The 12,670-nt window shown below is 49.1% G+C and overlaps 1 protein-coding gene across 6 annotated transcripts in view; it reads right to left on the reverse strand.

The window, feature by feature from the left end:
• The window catches only part of DLG4 (discs large MAGUK scaffold protein 4), a 404,912-nt gene that overhangs the window by 176,009 nt on the left and 216,233 nt on the right, over window positions 1-12,670 (reverse strand). For all 6 annotated transcript variants that reach the window (XM_063449834.1, XM_063449832.1, XM_063449833.1 and 3 more), the window contains one exon: window positions 2,188-2,352. In XM_063449834.1, the coding sequence (XP_063305904.1) occupies window positions 2,188-2,352 (165 nt within the window). The remainder of the gene's footprint in view (window positions 1-2,187; window positions 2,353-12,670) is intronic.

Genomic DNA, 12,670 nt, shown 5'->3' on the forward strand with positions numbered 1-12,670 from the left:
ACACCCTGACATTAGCATTTACTGCCTGCATAATATGAATGCTGCATACAGACACTATACAAAGCAGACAGTACACAGGGGGAGTCCTACACACCCTGACATTAGCATGTACTGCCTGCATAATATGAATGCTGCATACAGACACTATACAAAGCAGACAGTACACACGGGGGAGTCCTACACACCCTGACATTAGCATTTACTGCCTGCATAATATGAATGCTGCATACAGACACTATACAAAGCAGACAGTACACACGGGGGAGTCCTACACACCCTGACATTAGCATTTACTGCCTGCATAATATGAATGCTGCATACAGACACTATACAAAGCAGACAGTACACAGGGGGAGTCCTACACACCCTGACATTAGCATTTACTGCCTGCATAATATGAATGCTGCATACAGACACTATACAAAGCAGACAGTACACAGGGGGAGTCCTACACACCCTGACATTAGCATTTACTGCCTGCATAATATGAATGCTGCATACAGACACTATACAAAGCAGACAGTACACAAGGGGGAGTCCTACACACCCTGACATTAGCATTTACTGCCTGCATAATATGAATGCTGCATACAGACACTGTACAAAGCAGACAGTACACAAGGGGAGTCCTACACACCCTGACATTAGCATTTACTGCCTGCATAATATGAATGCTGCATACAGACACTATACAAAGCAGACAGTACACAAGGGGGAGTCCTACACACCCTGACATTAGCATTTACTGCCTGCATAATATGAATGCTGCATACAGACACTATATAAAACAGACAGTACACAAGGGGGAGTCCTACACACCCTGACATTAGCATTTACTGCCTGCATAATATGAATGCTGCATACAGACACTGTACAAAGCAGACAGTACACAGGGGGAGTCCTACACACCCTGACATTAGCATTTACTGCCTGCATAATATGAATGTTGCATACAGACACTGTACAAAGCAGACAGTACACAAGGGGGGGTCCTACACACCCTGACATTAGCATTTACTGCCTGTATAATATGAATGCTGCATACAGACACCATACAAAGCAGACAGTACACAAGGGGAGTCCTACACACCCTGACATTAGCATTTACTGCCTGCATAATATGAATGCTGCATACAGACACTATACAAAGCAGACAGTACACAGGGGGAGTCCTACACACCCTGACATTAGCATTTACTGCCTGCATAATATGAATGTTGCATACAGACACTGTACAAAGCAGACAGTACACAAGGGGGGGTCCTACACACCCTGACATTAGCATTTACTGCCTGTATAATATGAATGCTGCATACAGACACCATACAAAGCAGACAGTACACAAGGGGAGTCCTACACACCCTGACATTAGCATTTACTGCCTGCATAATATGAATGCTGCATACAGACACTATACAAAGCAGACAGTACACAGGGGGAGTCCTACACACCCTGACATTAGCATTTACTGCCTGCATAATATGAATGTTGCATACAGACACTGTACAAAGCAGACAGTACACAAGGGGGAGTCCTACACACCCTGACATTAGCATTTACTGCCTGTATAATATGAATGCTGCATACAGACACCATACAAAGCAGACAGTACACAAGGGGGGGTCCTACACACCCTGACATTAGCATTTACTGCCTGTATAATATGAATGCTGCATACAGACACCATACAAAGCAGACAGTACACAAGGGGAGTCCTACACACCCTGACATTAGCATTTACTGCCTGCATAATATGAATGCTGCATACAGACACTATACAAAGCAGACAGTACACAGGGGGAGTCCTACACACCCTGACATTAGTATTTACTGCCTGCATAATATGAATGCTGCATACAGACATTGTACAAAGCAGACAGTACACAGGGGGGAGTCCTACACACCCTGACATTAGCATTTACTGCCTGCATAATATGAATGCTGCATACAGACACTGTACACACGGGGATATTAGCTGCCTGATAACACATTACAAGTCCCGGCCTACAATCTGTACACTCCAAGGGAATCAGTTATTTATAAAAGGACAAATCCCAGAGAATCTTATTTCACTTATTTACTTCCTGCATAATTTGAATGCCGCATACCACAGACAGCTGTATCCTACATACAGACTCCTTCCTAATGATAAGCGAATTGCAGACAGTCCTACAGGTTCCCCCTCACCTTCATGGGGGAGATGTGCGAATGGGACACGTATCCGTGGACATTCTCAATCTGCGAGAGGTTTTTCTCTGATACGTGGACCAGTTCTGGAGCTTTCATTTGGTTGGCGAGGTGAGCAGGACTATGTTCCAGCGGAGGAGAATCATCGTCTTGGTAACGATATTTCTGAAATCACATAAAAAAAAAGAATTGATCATTCTAAATAACGCATAATTAATGATATGGTTAACAGCATGGAATTGGTATTCACTGCTTACCTTCCACAGACACAAACTGAATCACAGAGGTTATTCACTAACCCACGGGAACATGGAGAATCGGTCAGCTGATCTGAAGAACGGTTAGAAGATTCTCCGACCACTGACCATAGTCCGTTAATTAACGAATTATGTATTGAGGCATAAATGGACAGTGCCCTTATCCAGTAAGGACTGCTGCATACGTGAAATACAATTACTATCAAACCACAATCTGTGATATTAGTTTTCCACCTTACCATCATTCCACTCCCCTATGGCATACACTCACTAAACTGCACTGTTTGAGAGCAAAGGCTTATAAAGACACAAACCAACAATAAAGTAATCCACTAACCTAAACCTACAGAGCGAGATCATCCACTAACCTAAACCTACAGAGCGAGATCATCCATTAACCTAAACCTACACAGCGAGATCATCCACTAACCTAAACCTACACAGCGAGATCATCCACTAACCTAAACCTACACAGCGAGATCATCCACTAACCTAAACCTACACAGCGAGATCATCCTCTAACCTAAACCTACACAGCGAGATCATCCACTAACCTAAACCTACAGAGCGAGATCATCGACTAACCTAAACCTACAGAGCGAGATCATCCACTAACCTAAACCTACACAGCGAGATCATCCACTAACCTAAACCTACACAGCGAGATCATCCACTAACCTAAACCTACACAGCGAGATCATTCACTAACCTAAACCTACAGAGCGAGATCATCCACTAACCTAAACCTACACAGCGAGATCATCCACTAACCTAAACCTACACAGCGAGATCATCCACTAACCTAAACCTACACAGCGAGATCATTCACTAGCCTAAACCTACACAGCGAGATCATCCACTAACCTAAACCTATACAGCGAGATCATCCACTAACCTAAACCTACACAGCGAGATCATCCACTAACCTAAACCTACACAGCGAGATCATCCACTAACCTAAACCTACACAGCGAGATCATTCACTAACCTAAACCTACACAGAGAGATCATCCACTAACCTAAACCTACACAGCGAGATCATCCACTAACCTAAACCTACAGAGCGAGATCATCCACTAACCTAAACCTACACAGCGAGATCATCCACTAACCTAAACCTACACAGCGAGATCATCCACTAACCTAAACATACACAGCGAGATCATCCACTAGCTTAAACCTACAGAGCGAGATCATCCACTAACCTAAACCTACACAGCGAGATCATCCACTAACCTAAACCTACACAGCGAGATCATCCACTAACCTAAACCTACAGAGCGAGATCATCCACTAACCTAAACCTACACAGCGAGATCATCCACTAACCTAAACCTACACAGCGAGATCATCCACTAACCTAAACATACACAGCGAGATCATCCACTAGCTTAAACCTACAGAGCGAGATCATCCACTAACCTAAACCTACACAGCGAGATCATCCACTAACCTAAACCTACAGAGCGAGATCATCCACTAACCTAAACCTACACAGCGAGATCATCCACTAACCTAAACTTACAGAGCGAGATCATTCACTAAATTAAACCTACATAGCGAGATCAATCACTAACCTAAACCTACAGAGCGAGATCATCCACTAACCTAAACCTACACAGCGAGATCATTCACTAGCCTAAACCTACACAGCGAGATCATCCACTAACCTAAACCTATACAGCGAGATCATCCACTAACCTAAACCTACACAGCGAGATCATCCACTAACCTAAACCTACACAGCGAGATCATTCACTAACCTAAACCTACACAGAGAGATCATCCACTAACCTAAACCTACACAGCGAGATCATCCACTAACCTAAACCTACAGAGCGAGATCATCCACTAACCTAAACCTACACAGCGAGATCATCCACTAACCTAAACCTACACAGCGAGATCATCCACTAACCTAAACATACACAGCGAGATCATCCACTAGCTTAAACCTACAGAGCGAGATCATCCACTAACCTAAACCTACACAGCGAGATCATCCACTAACCTAAACCTACACAGCGAGATCATCCACTAACCTAAACCTACAGAGCGAGATCATCCACTAACCTAAACCTACACAGCGAGATCATCCACTAACCTAAACCTACACAGCGAGATCATCCACTAACCTAAACATACACAGCGAGATCATCCACTAGCTTAAACCTACAGAGCGAGATCATCCACTAACCTAAACCTACACAGTGAGATCATCCACTAACCTAAACCTACAGAGCGAGATCATCCACTAACCTAAACATACACAGCGAGATCATCCACTAGCTTAAACCTACAGAGCGAGATCATCCACTAACCTAAACCTACACAGCGAGATCATCCACCCACCTAAACCTACAGAGCGAGATCATCCACTAACCTAAACATACACAGCGAGATCATCCACTAGCTTAAACCTACAGAGCGAGATCATCCACTAACCTAAACCTACAGAGCGAGATCATCCACTAACCTAAACCTACACAGCGAGATCATCCACTAACCTAAACCTACACAGCGAGATCATCCACTAACCTAAACCTACACAGCGAGATCATCCACTAACCTAAACATACACAGCGAGATCATCCACTAGCTTAAACCTACAGAGCGAGATCATCCACTAACCTAAACCTACACAGCGAGATCATCCACTAACCTAAACCTACACAGCGAGATCATCCACTAACCTAAACCTACAGAGCGAGATCATCCACTAACCTAAACCTACACAGCGAGATCATCCACTAACCTAAACCTACACAGCGAGATCATCCACTAACCTAAACATACACAGCGAGATCATCCACTAGCTTAAACCTACAGAGCGAGATCATTCACTAACCTAAACCTACAGAGCGAGATCATCCACTAACCTAAACCTACACAGCGAGATCATCCACTAACCTAAACCTACACAGCGAGATCATCCACTAACCTAAACCTACACAGCGAGATCATCCATTAACCTAAACCTACAGAGCGAGATCATCCACTAACCTAAACCTACACAGCGAGATCATACACTAACCTAAACCTACAGAGCGAGATCATCCACTAACCTAAACCTACAGAGCGAGATCATCCACTTACCTAAACCTACACAGCGAGATCATCCACTAACCTAAACCTACAGAGCGAGATCATCCCCTTACCTAAACCTACAGAGCGAGATCATCCACTAGCCTAAACCTACAGAGCGAGATCATCCACTAACCTAAACCTACAGAGCGAGATCATCCACTAACCTAAACCTACAGAGCGAGATCATCCACTAACCTAAACCTACACAGCGAGATCATCCACTAACCTAAACCTACAGAGCGAGATCATCCACTAACCTAAACCTATAGAGCGAGATCATCCACTAACCTAAACCTACACAGCGAGATCATCCACTAACCTAAACCTACAGAGCGAGATCATCCACTAACCTAAACCTACACAGCGAGATCATCCACTAGCCTAAACCTACACAGCGAGATCATTCACTAGCCTAAACCTACAGAGCGAGATCATCCACTAACCTAAACCTACACAGCGAGATCATCCACTAACCTAAACCTACACAGCGAGATCATCCACTGACCTAAACCTACAGAGCGAGATCATCCACTAACCTAAACCTACACAGCGAGATCATCCACTAACCTAAACTTACAGAGCGAGATCATTCACTAAATTAAACCTACATAGCGAGATCAATCACTAACCTAAACCTACAGAGCGAGATCATCCACTAACCTAAACCTACAGAGCGAGATCATCCACTAACTTAAACCTACAGAGCGAAATCATCCACTAACCTAAACCTACACAGCGAGTTATTCCACTAACATAAACCTACACAGCGAGATCATCCACTAAGCTAAATGTACACAGCGAGATCATCCACTAACCTAAACCTACACAGCGAGATCATCCACTAACCTAAACCTAGACAGTGAGATCATCCACTAACCTAAACCTACACAGCGAGTTAATCCACTAACCTAAACTTACACAGCGAGATCATCCACTAACCTAAACCTACACAGCGAGATCATCCACTAACCTAAACCTTTACAGCAAAACCATAAATTAACCTAAACCTACAGAGCGAGTTAATCCACTAACCTAAACCTACACAGTGAGATCATCCACTACCCAAAACTAACAGAGCGAGATCATCCACTAACCTAATCCTACACAGCAAGATCATCCACTAACCTAAACCTACACAGCGAGTTAATCCACTAACCTAAACCTACACAGCGAGATCATCCACTAACCTAAACCTACAGAGTGAGTTAATCCACTAACCTAAACCTACACAGCGAGATCATCCACTAACCTAAACCTACACAGCAAGATCATCCACTAACCTAAACCTACACAGCGAGTTAATCCACTAACCTAAACCTACACAGCGAGATCATCCACTAACCTAAACCTACAGAGCAAGATCATCCACTAACCTAAACCTACAGAGTGAGTTAATCCACTAACCTAAACCTACAGAGCGAGTTAATCCACTAACCTAAACTTACAGAGCAAGATCATCCACTAACCTAAACTTACAGAGCGAGAATATTCAATCATTACAATTACAGGATATAATCACAATCGATGATTTGCGAACTAGTATTAATGGACGGCTAGTTATGGGACAGAATGACTGATTTCAGTCGATATTGTTTCAGTAATTGGTGAGTGAGTTGGAATGAATAATAATTAATAATATGCTCTTAACATTTCCCTTGGTAGCTAGTGGGAAGTTACTCTCCCTGTGTGAGTGAGGACAACTATACCACATTATAGAATACTAGCAGCAGCCGAGTCCTGGCATTGTTGCTTTGAGTATAGCTGTTGTCCCTTCCGATGGGTAGAATTTACAGTCACTGACTGTGTTGACAAGATATCATTGTAGTGTAATCAGCTATAGCTGTTATGGTGATTTCTGAGTTCTGCTGTAATAGAAAGAAACCAGCAGGAGGCAGCAGAGGGCCGTGTATGAGACCAATGAGAGTAATGCTGTACAGGTTTATTATAGGGACAGTAAGCTAGGATGGTACCAGTGCCTGGAACAGAGAGAGACGGTCTAAGAAGCGGCTGTGTGTCAGGGGAGGGCTGGCAGCCTTTGGCCTGGGGGGAAAATACAGTCAAGTGGCCCATTGCACCAAGAGGAGAGTAAAAACACCTTTCCCATGTGATTGAAAGGGGGGGTGGGGGGAGCAGTCACCTAAACAGACACTCAATGACAAGCACACACACACACTTGCTGATTTGGCGCACACTAAAAAACACAAACTCACTGACAGGCACACGCACACACACAGACACACACAGAAAGACACTGTTACAGGCATAATCCAAGAAGAAAAAACTCACAGGCACTCCAACTTCAAGCCGCAGGCAGATTTATTATGACAGAATGCAATGTTGAAGTTGGAGTGCCTGTGAGTTTTTTCTTCTTGGATTATTGTACTGGGATTGCTGGTCCTGCTCTGGAGCACCCTTGGCCGTTGGGACTGAGTGCGGTTCTCATCACTTACACTGTTACAGGCATAGTGACACAGACAGACATACTGACACACACACACACAGACATACTGGCTGACATACACACACACAAATTGGCACACACAGAGACATACTGGCGCACACGCACACATAGACATACTGGCGCACACGCACACACAGACATACTGGCGCACACACACACACACACACAGACATACTGACACACACACACACACACTGACACACACACAGACATACTGACACACACACAGACATACTGACACACACACACACACACAGACATACTGACACACACACAGACACACTGACACACACACAGACATACTGACACACACACACACACACACTGACACACACACAGACATACTGACACACACACACACACACAGACATACTGACACACACACAGACATACTGACACACACACACAGACATACTGACACACACACAGACATACTGACACACACACAGACATACTGACACACACACACATACATACTGACACACACACACACACACTGACACACACACAGACATACTGACACACACACACATACATACTGACACACACACACACACACTGACACACACACAGACATACTGACACACACACACAGACATACTGACACACACACAGACATACTGACACACACACACACACACACTGACACACACACAGACATACTGACACACACACACAGACATACTGACACACACACACACACACACTGACACACACACAGACATACTGACACACACACACAGACATACTGACACACACACAGACATACTGACACACACACAGACATACTGACACACACACAGACATACTGACACACACAGACATACTGACACACACACACAGACATACTGACACACACACAGACATACTGACACACACACACTGACACACACACAGACATACTGACACACACACACAGACATACTGACACACACACAGACATACTGACACACACACACACACACACACACACACTGACACACACACACACTGACACACACACACACACACACAGACATACTGACACACACACAGACATACTGGCTGACATACACACAGACATACTGACACACACACAGACATACTGACACACACATACACCCAAACTTTACACTTTTACAACCAGTAGACAGTGGCTGAGTAAAGGGACAGGGGCTGTAGTGTAGAAAGGGGGCAGGAGCTGAGAGGGGGGGAAAGGAGCAGGGAAAGGGTGGGACAGAGCCTGACTAAGGGACAGGGGATGGCTGAGGAGAGGGGCAGGGATTGAGGAGGGGGGGGGGGGCTGAGGAGGGGGGAAGAGAGGGGGCAGGGCTGAGGAGGGGGAGTAAGGGCTGAGGAATGGGAATAAAAACAAACTAAAGTGTATTTCCCCCTCCCTGAGTCTTGCCTTAGGTCAGGGAGTGGTGGGCAGCAGCCAGCATACAGCATACAGCAGCAGTCAGTGAAGTCTGGAGCCTGCAGTCAGTGGAGTGGGCCGGCTCTCCTGATGATGTCAGGAGGAGGGGGCGTGGCTTCCTCTGCTCTTCTCCCAGACTCCCCAGCGGTCCTGTGAGAAGGGCAGCGGAAGCCACGCCCCCTCCTCCTGACATCATCATCAGAGGCCGGCCCACTCCACTGGCTGCAGAGAGAGTGAGGTGGCTGAAAAATCTGAGTCCTCAGCAAGAGGTGGAGCCAGAGGCGGGGAGAGAGCCAGGGGCGGGGCCAGAGGCAGGGAGAGAGCCAGAGACAGGGAGAGAGCCAGAGGCGGGGAGAGAGCCAGAGACAGGGAGAGAGCCAGGGGCGGGGCCAGAGGCAGGGAGAGAGCCAGAGACAGGGAGAGAGCCAGAGGCGGGGAGAGAGCCAGGGAGAGAGCCAGAGGCAGGGAGAGAGCCAGAGACAGGGAGAGAGCCAGGGGCGGGGCCAGAGGCAGGGAGAGAGCCAGAGGCGGGGCCAGAGACAGGGAGAGAGCCAGAGGCGGGGCCAGAGGCGGGGAGAGAGCCAGAGGCGGGGAGAGAGCCAGGGGCGGGGCCAGAGGCAGGGAGAGAGCCAGAGACAGGGAGAGAGCCAGGGGCGGGGCCAGAGGCAGGGAGAGAGCCAGAGACAGGGAGAGAGCCAGAGGCGGGGAGAGAGCCAGGGGCGGGGCCAGAGGCAGGGAGAGAGCCAGAGACAGGGAGAGAGCCAGGGGCGGGGCCAGAGGCAGGGAGAGAGCCAGAGGCGGGGCCAGAGACAGGGAGAGAGCCAGAGGCGGGGCCAGAGGCGGGGAGAGAGCCAGAGGCGGGGCCAGAGACAGGGAGAGAGCCAGAGGCGGGGAGAGAACAAGAGGCGGGGCCAGAGACAGGGAGAGAGCCAGAGGGAGAGAGCCAGAGGCGGGGAGAGAGCCAGGGGCGGGGCCAGAGGCAGGGAGAGAGCCAGAGACAGGGAGAGAGCCAGAGGGAGAGAGCCAGAGGCGGGGCCAGAGGCAGGGAGAGAGCCAGAGACAGGGAGAGAGCCAGAGGCGGGGAGAGAGCCAGAGGCGGGGCCAGAGACAGGGAGAGAGCCAGAGGCGGGGAGAGAGCCAGAGGGAGAGAGCCAGAGGCGGGGAGAGAGCCAGAGGGAGAGAGCCAGAGGCGGGGAGAGAGCCAGGGGCGGGGCCAGAGGCAGGGAGAGAGACAGAGACAGGGAGAGAGCCAGAGGCGGGGAGAGAGCCAGAGGCGGGGCCAGAGACAGGGAGAGAGCCAGAGGCGGGGAGAGAGCCAGAGGGAGAGAGCCAGAGGGAGAGAGCCAGAGGCGGGGCCAGAGACAGGGAGAGAGCCAGAGGCGGGGAGAGAACAAGAGGCGGGGCCAGAGACAGGGAGAGAGCCAGAGGCGGGGAGAGAGCCAGAGGGAGAGAGCCAGAGGCGGGGAGAGAGCCAGGGGCGGGGCCAGAGGCAGGGAGAGAGCCAGAGACAGGGAGAGAGCCAGAGGCGGGGCCAGAGGCGGGGAGAGAGCCAGAGGCGGGGCCAGAGACAGGGAGAGAGCCAGAGGCGGGGAGAGAGCCAGAGGGAGAGAGCCAGAGGGAGAGAGCCAGAGGCGGGGCCAGAGACAGGGAGAGAGCCAGAGGCGGGGAGAGAACAAGAGGCGGGGCCAGAGACAGGGAGAGAGCCAGAGGCGGGGAGAGAGCCAGAGGGAGAGAGCCAGAGGCGGGGAGAGAGCCAGGGGCGGGGCCAGAGGCAGGGAGAGAGCCAGAGACAGGGAGAGAGCCAGAGGCGGGGAGAGAGCCAGAGGCGGGGCCAGAGACAGGGAGAGAGCCAGAGGCGGGGAGAGAGCCAGAGGGAGAGAGCCAGAGGGAGAGAGCCAGAGGCGGGGCCAGAGACAGGGAGAGAGCCAGAGGCGGGGAGAGAACAAGAGGCGGGGCCAGAGACAGGGAGAGAGCCAGAGGCGGGGAGAGAGCCAGAGGGAGAGAGCCAGAGGCGGGGAGAGAGCCAGGGGCGGGGCCAGAGGCAGGGAGAGAGCCAGAGACAGGGAGAGAGCCAGAGGCGGGGCCAGAGACAGGGAGAGAGCCAGAGGCGGGGCCAGAGGCGGGGAGAGAGCCAGAGGCGGGGCCAGAGACAGGGAGAGAGCCAGAGGCGGGGCCAGAGACAGGGAGAGAGCCAGAGGCGGGGCCAGAGACAGGGAGAGAGCCAGAGGCGGGGCCAGAGACAGGGAGAGAGCCAGAGGCGGGGCCAGAGACAGGGAGAGAGCCAGAGGCAGGGAGAGAGCCAGGGGCGGGGCCAGAGGCAGGGAGAGAGCCAGAGGCGGGGCCAGAGACAGGGAGAGAGCCAGAGGCGGGGCCAGAGGCAGGGAGAGAGCCAGAGGGAGAGAGCCAGAGGCGGGGAGAGAGCCAGGGGCATTCAGAAGTTCGGGAGTTTGGAGTGCTATTTTGTATGCAGTTCGGGAGTTTGGAGCATTCCCTTGTATTCAGTTCGGGAGGTTGGTGTTTTACTGAAGCTGCCTTTATGTCTGAAAGGGGAATATCGCCTAAACGGATTTTAACCCCTTTTGTGCTGAAACGGTCCGTTACAATGTGTCTGTTTACTCACCTCCCAGCAGCTCCTCCAGCTCCCCAGTGTAAATCTCGCGAGACCCGCGGCCAGCTCTCACGGCCGCGGGTCTCGCGAGATTTACACATGGGAGCTGGAGGAGCTGCTGGGAGGTGAGTAAACGCTTGCTGCCCCTCCTCCCACAGCTAAGCCAATGCCACTGGACCACCAGGGATTAACATATCCCCCCTCCCTGGCAAGGCAACAAGCAGGGAGGGGGACAACAAAAAAACTAATAATAATAATTAAATATATATATAAAAAAATATATAAAAATAATTTAATAAAAAATGCCCCCTCACACATACACTCTTATTATACACATGCACTACACAAACACACTGTGTATATAATTCAGTGTGTTTGTATAGTGTGTGTATAATAATGTAGTGTGTTTGTATAGTGTGTGTTTATAATAATACAGTCTGTGTTTGTATAGTGTGTGTGTATAATGCACACTACACAAACACACTGCATTATAAACACACACACACTATACAAACGCACTGCATTAGATACACACACACACACACTATACAAACACACTGCATTATATACACACACACACACTATACAAACACACACTGCATTATATACACACACACACTATACAAACACACACTGCATTATATACACACACCCTATACAAACACACTGCATTA

This window comes from Pelobates fuscus, chromosome 3 (genome assembly GCF_036172605.1).
Source record: "Pelobates fuscus isolate aPelFus1 chromosome 3, aPelFus1.pri, whole genome shotgun sequence".
Taxonomy (NCBI): domain Eukaryota; kingdom Metazoa; phylum Chordata; class Amphibia; order Anura; family Pelobatidae; genus Pelobates; species Pelobates fuscus.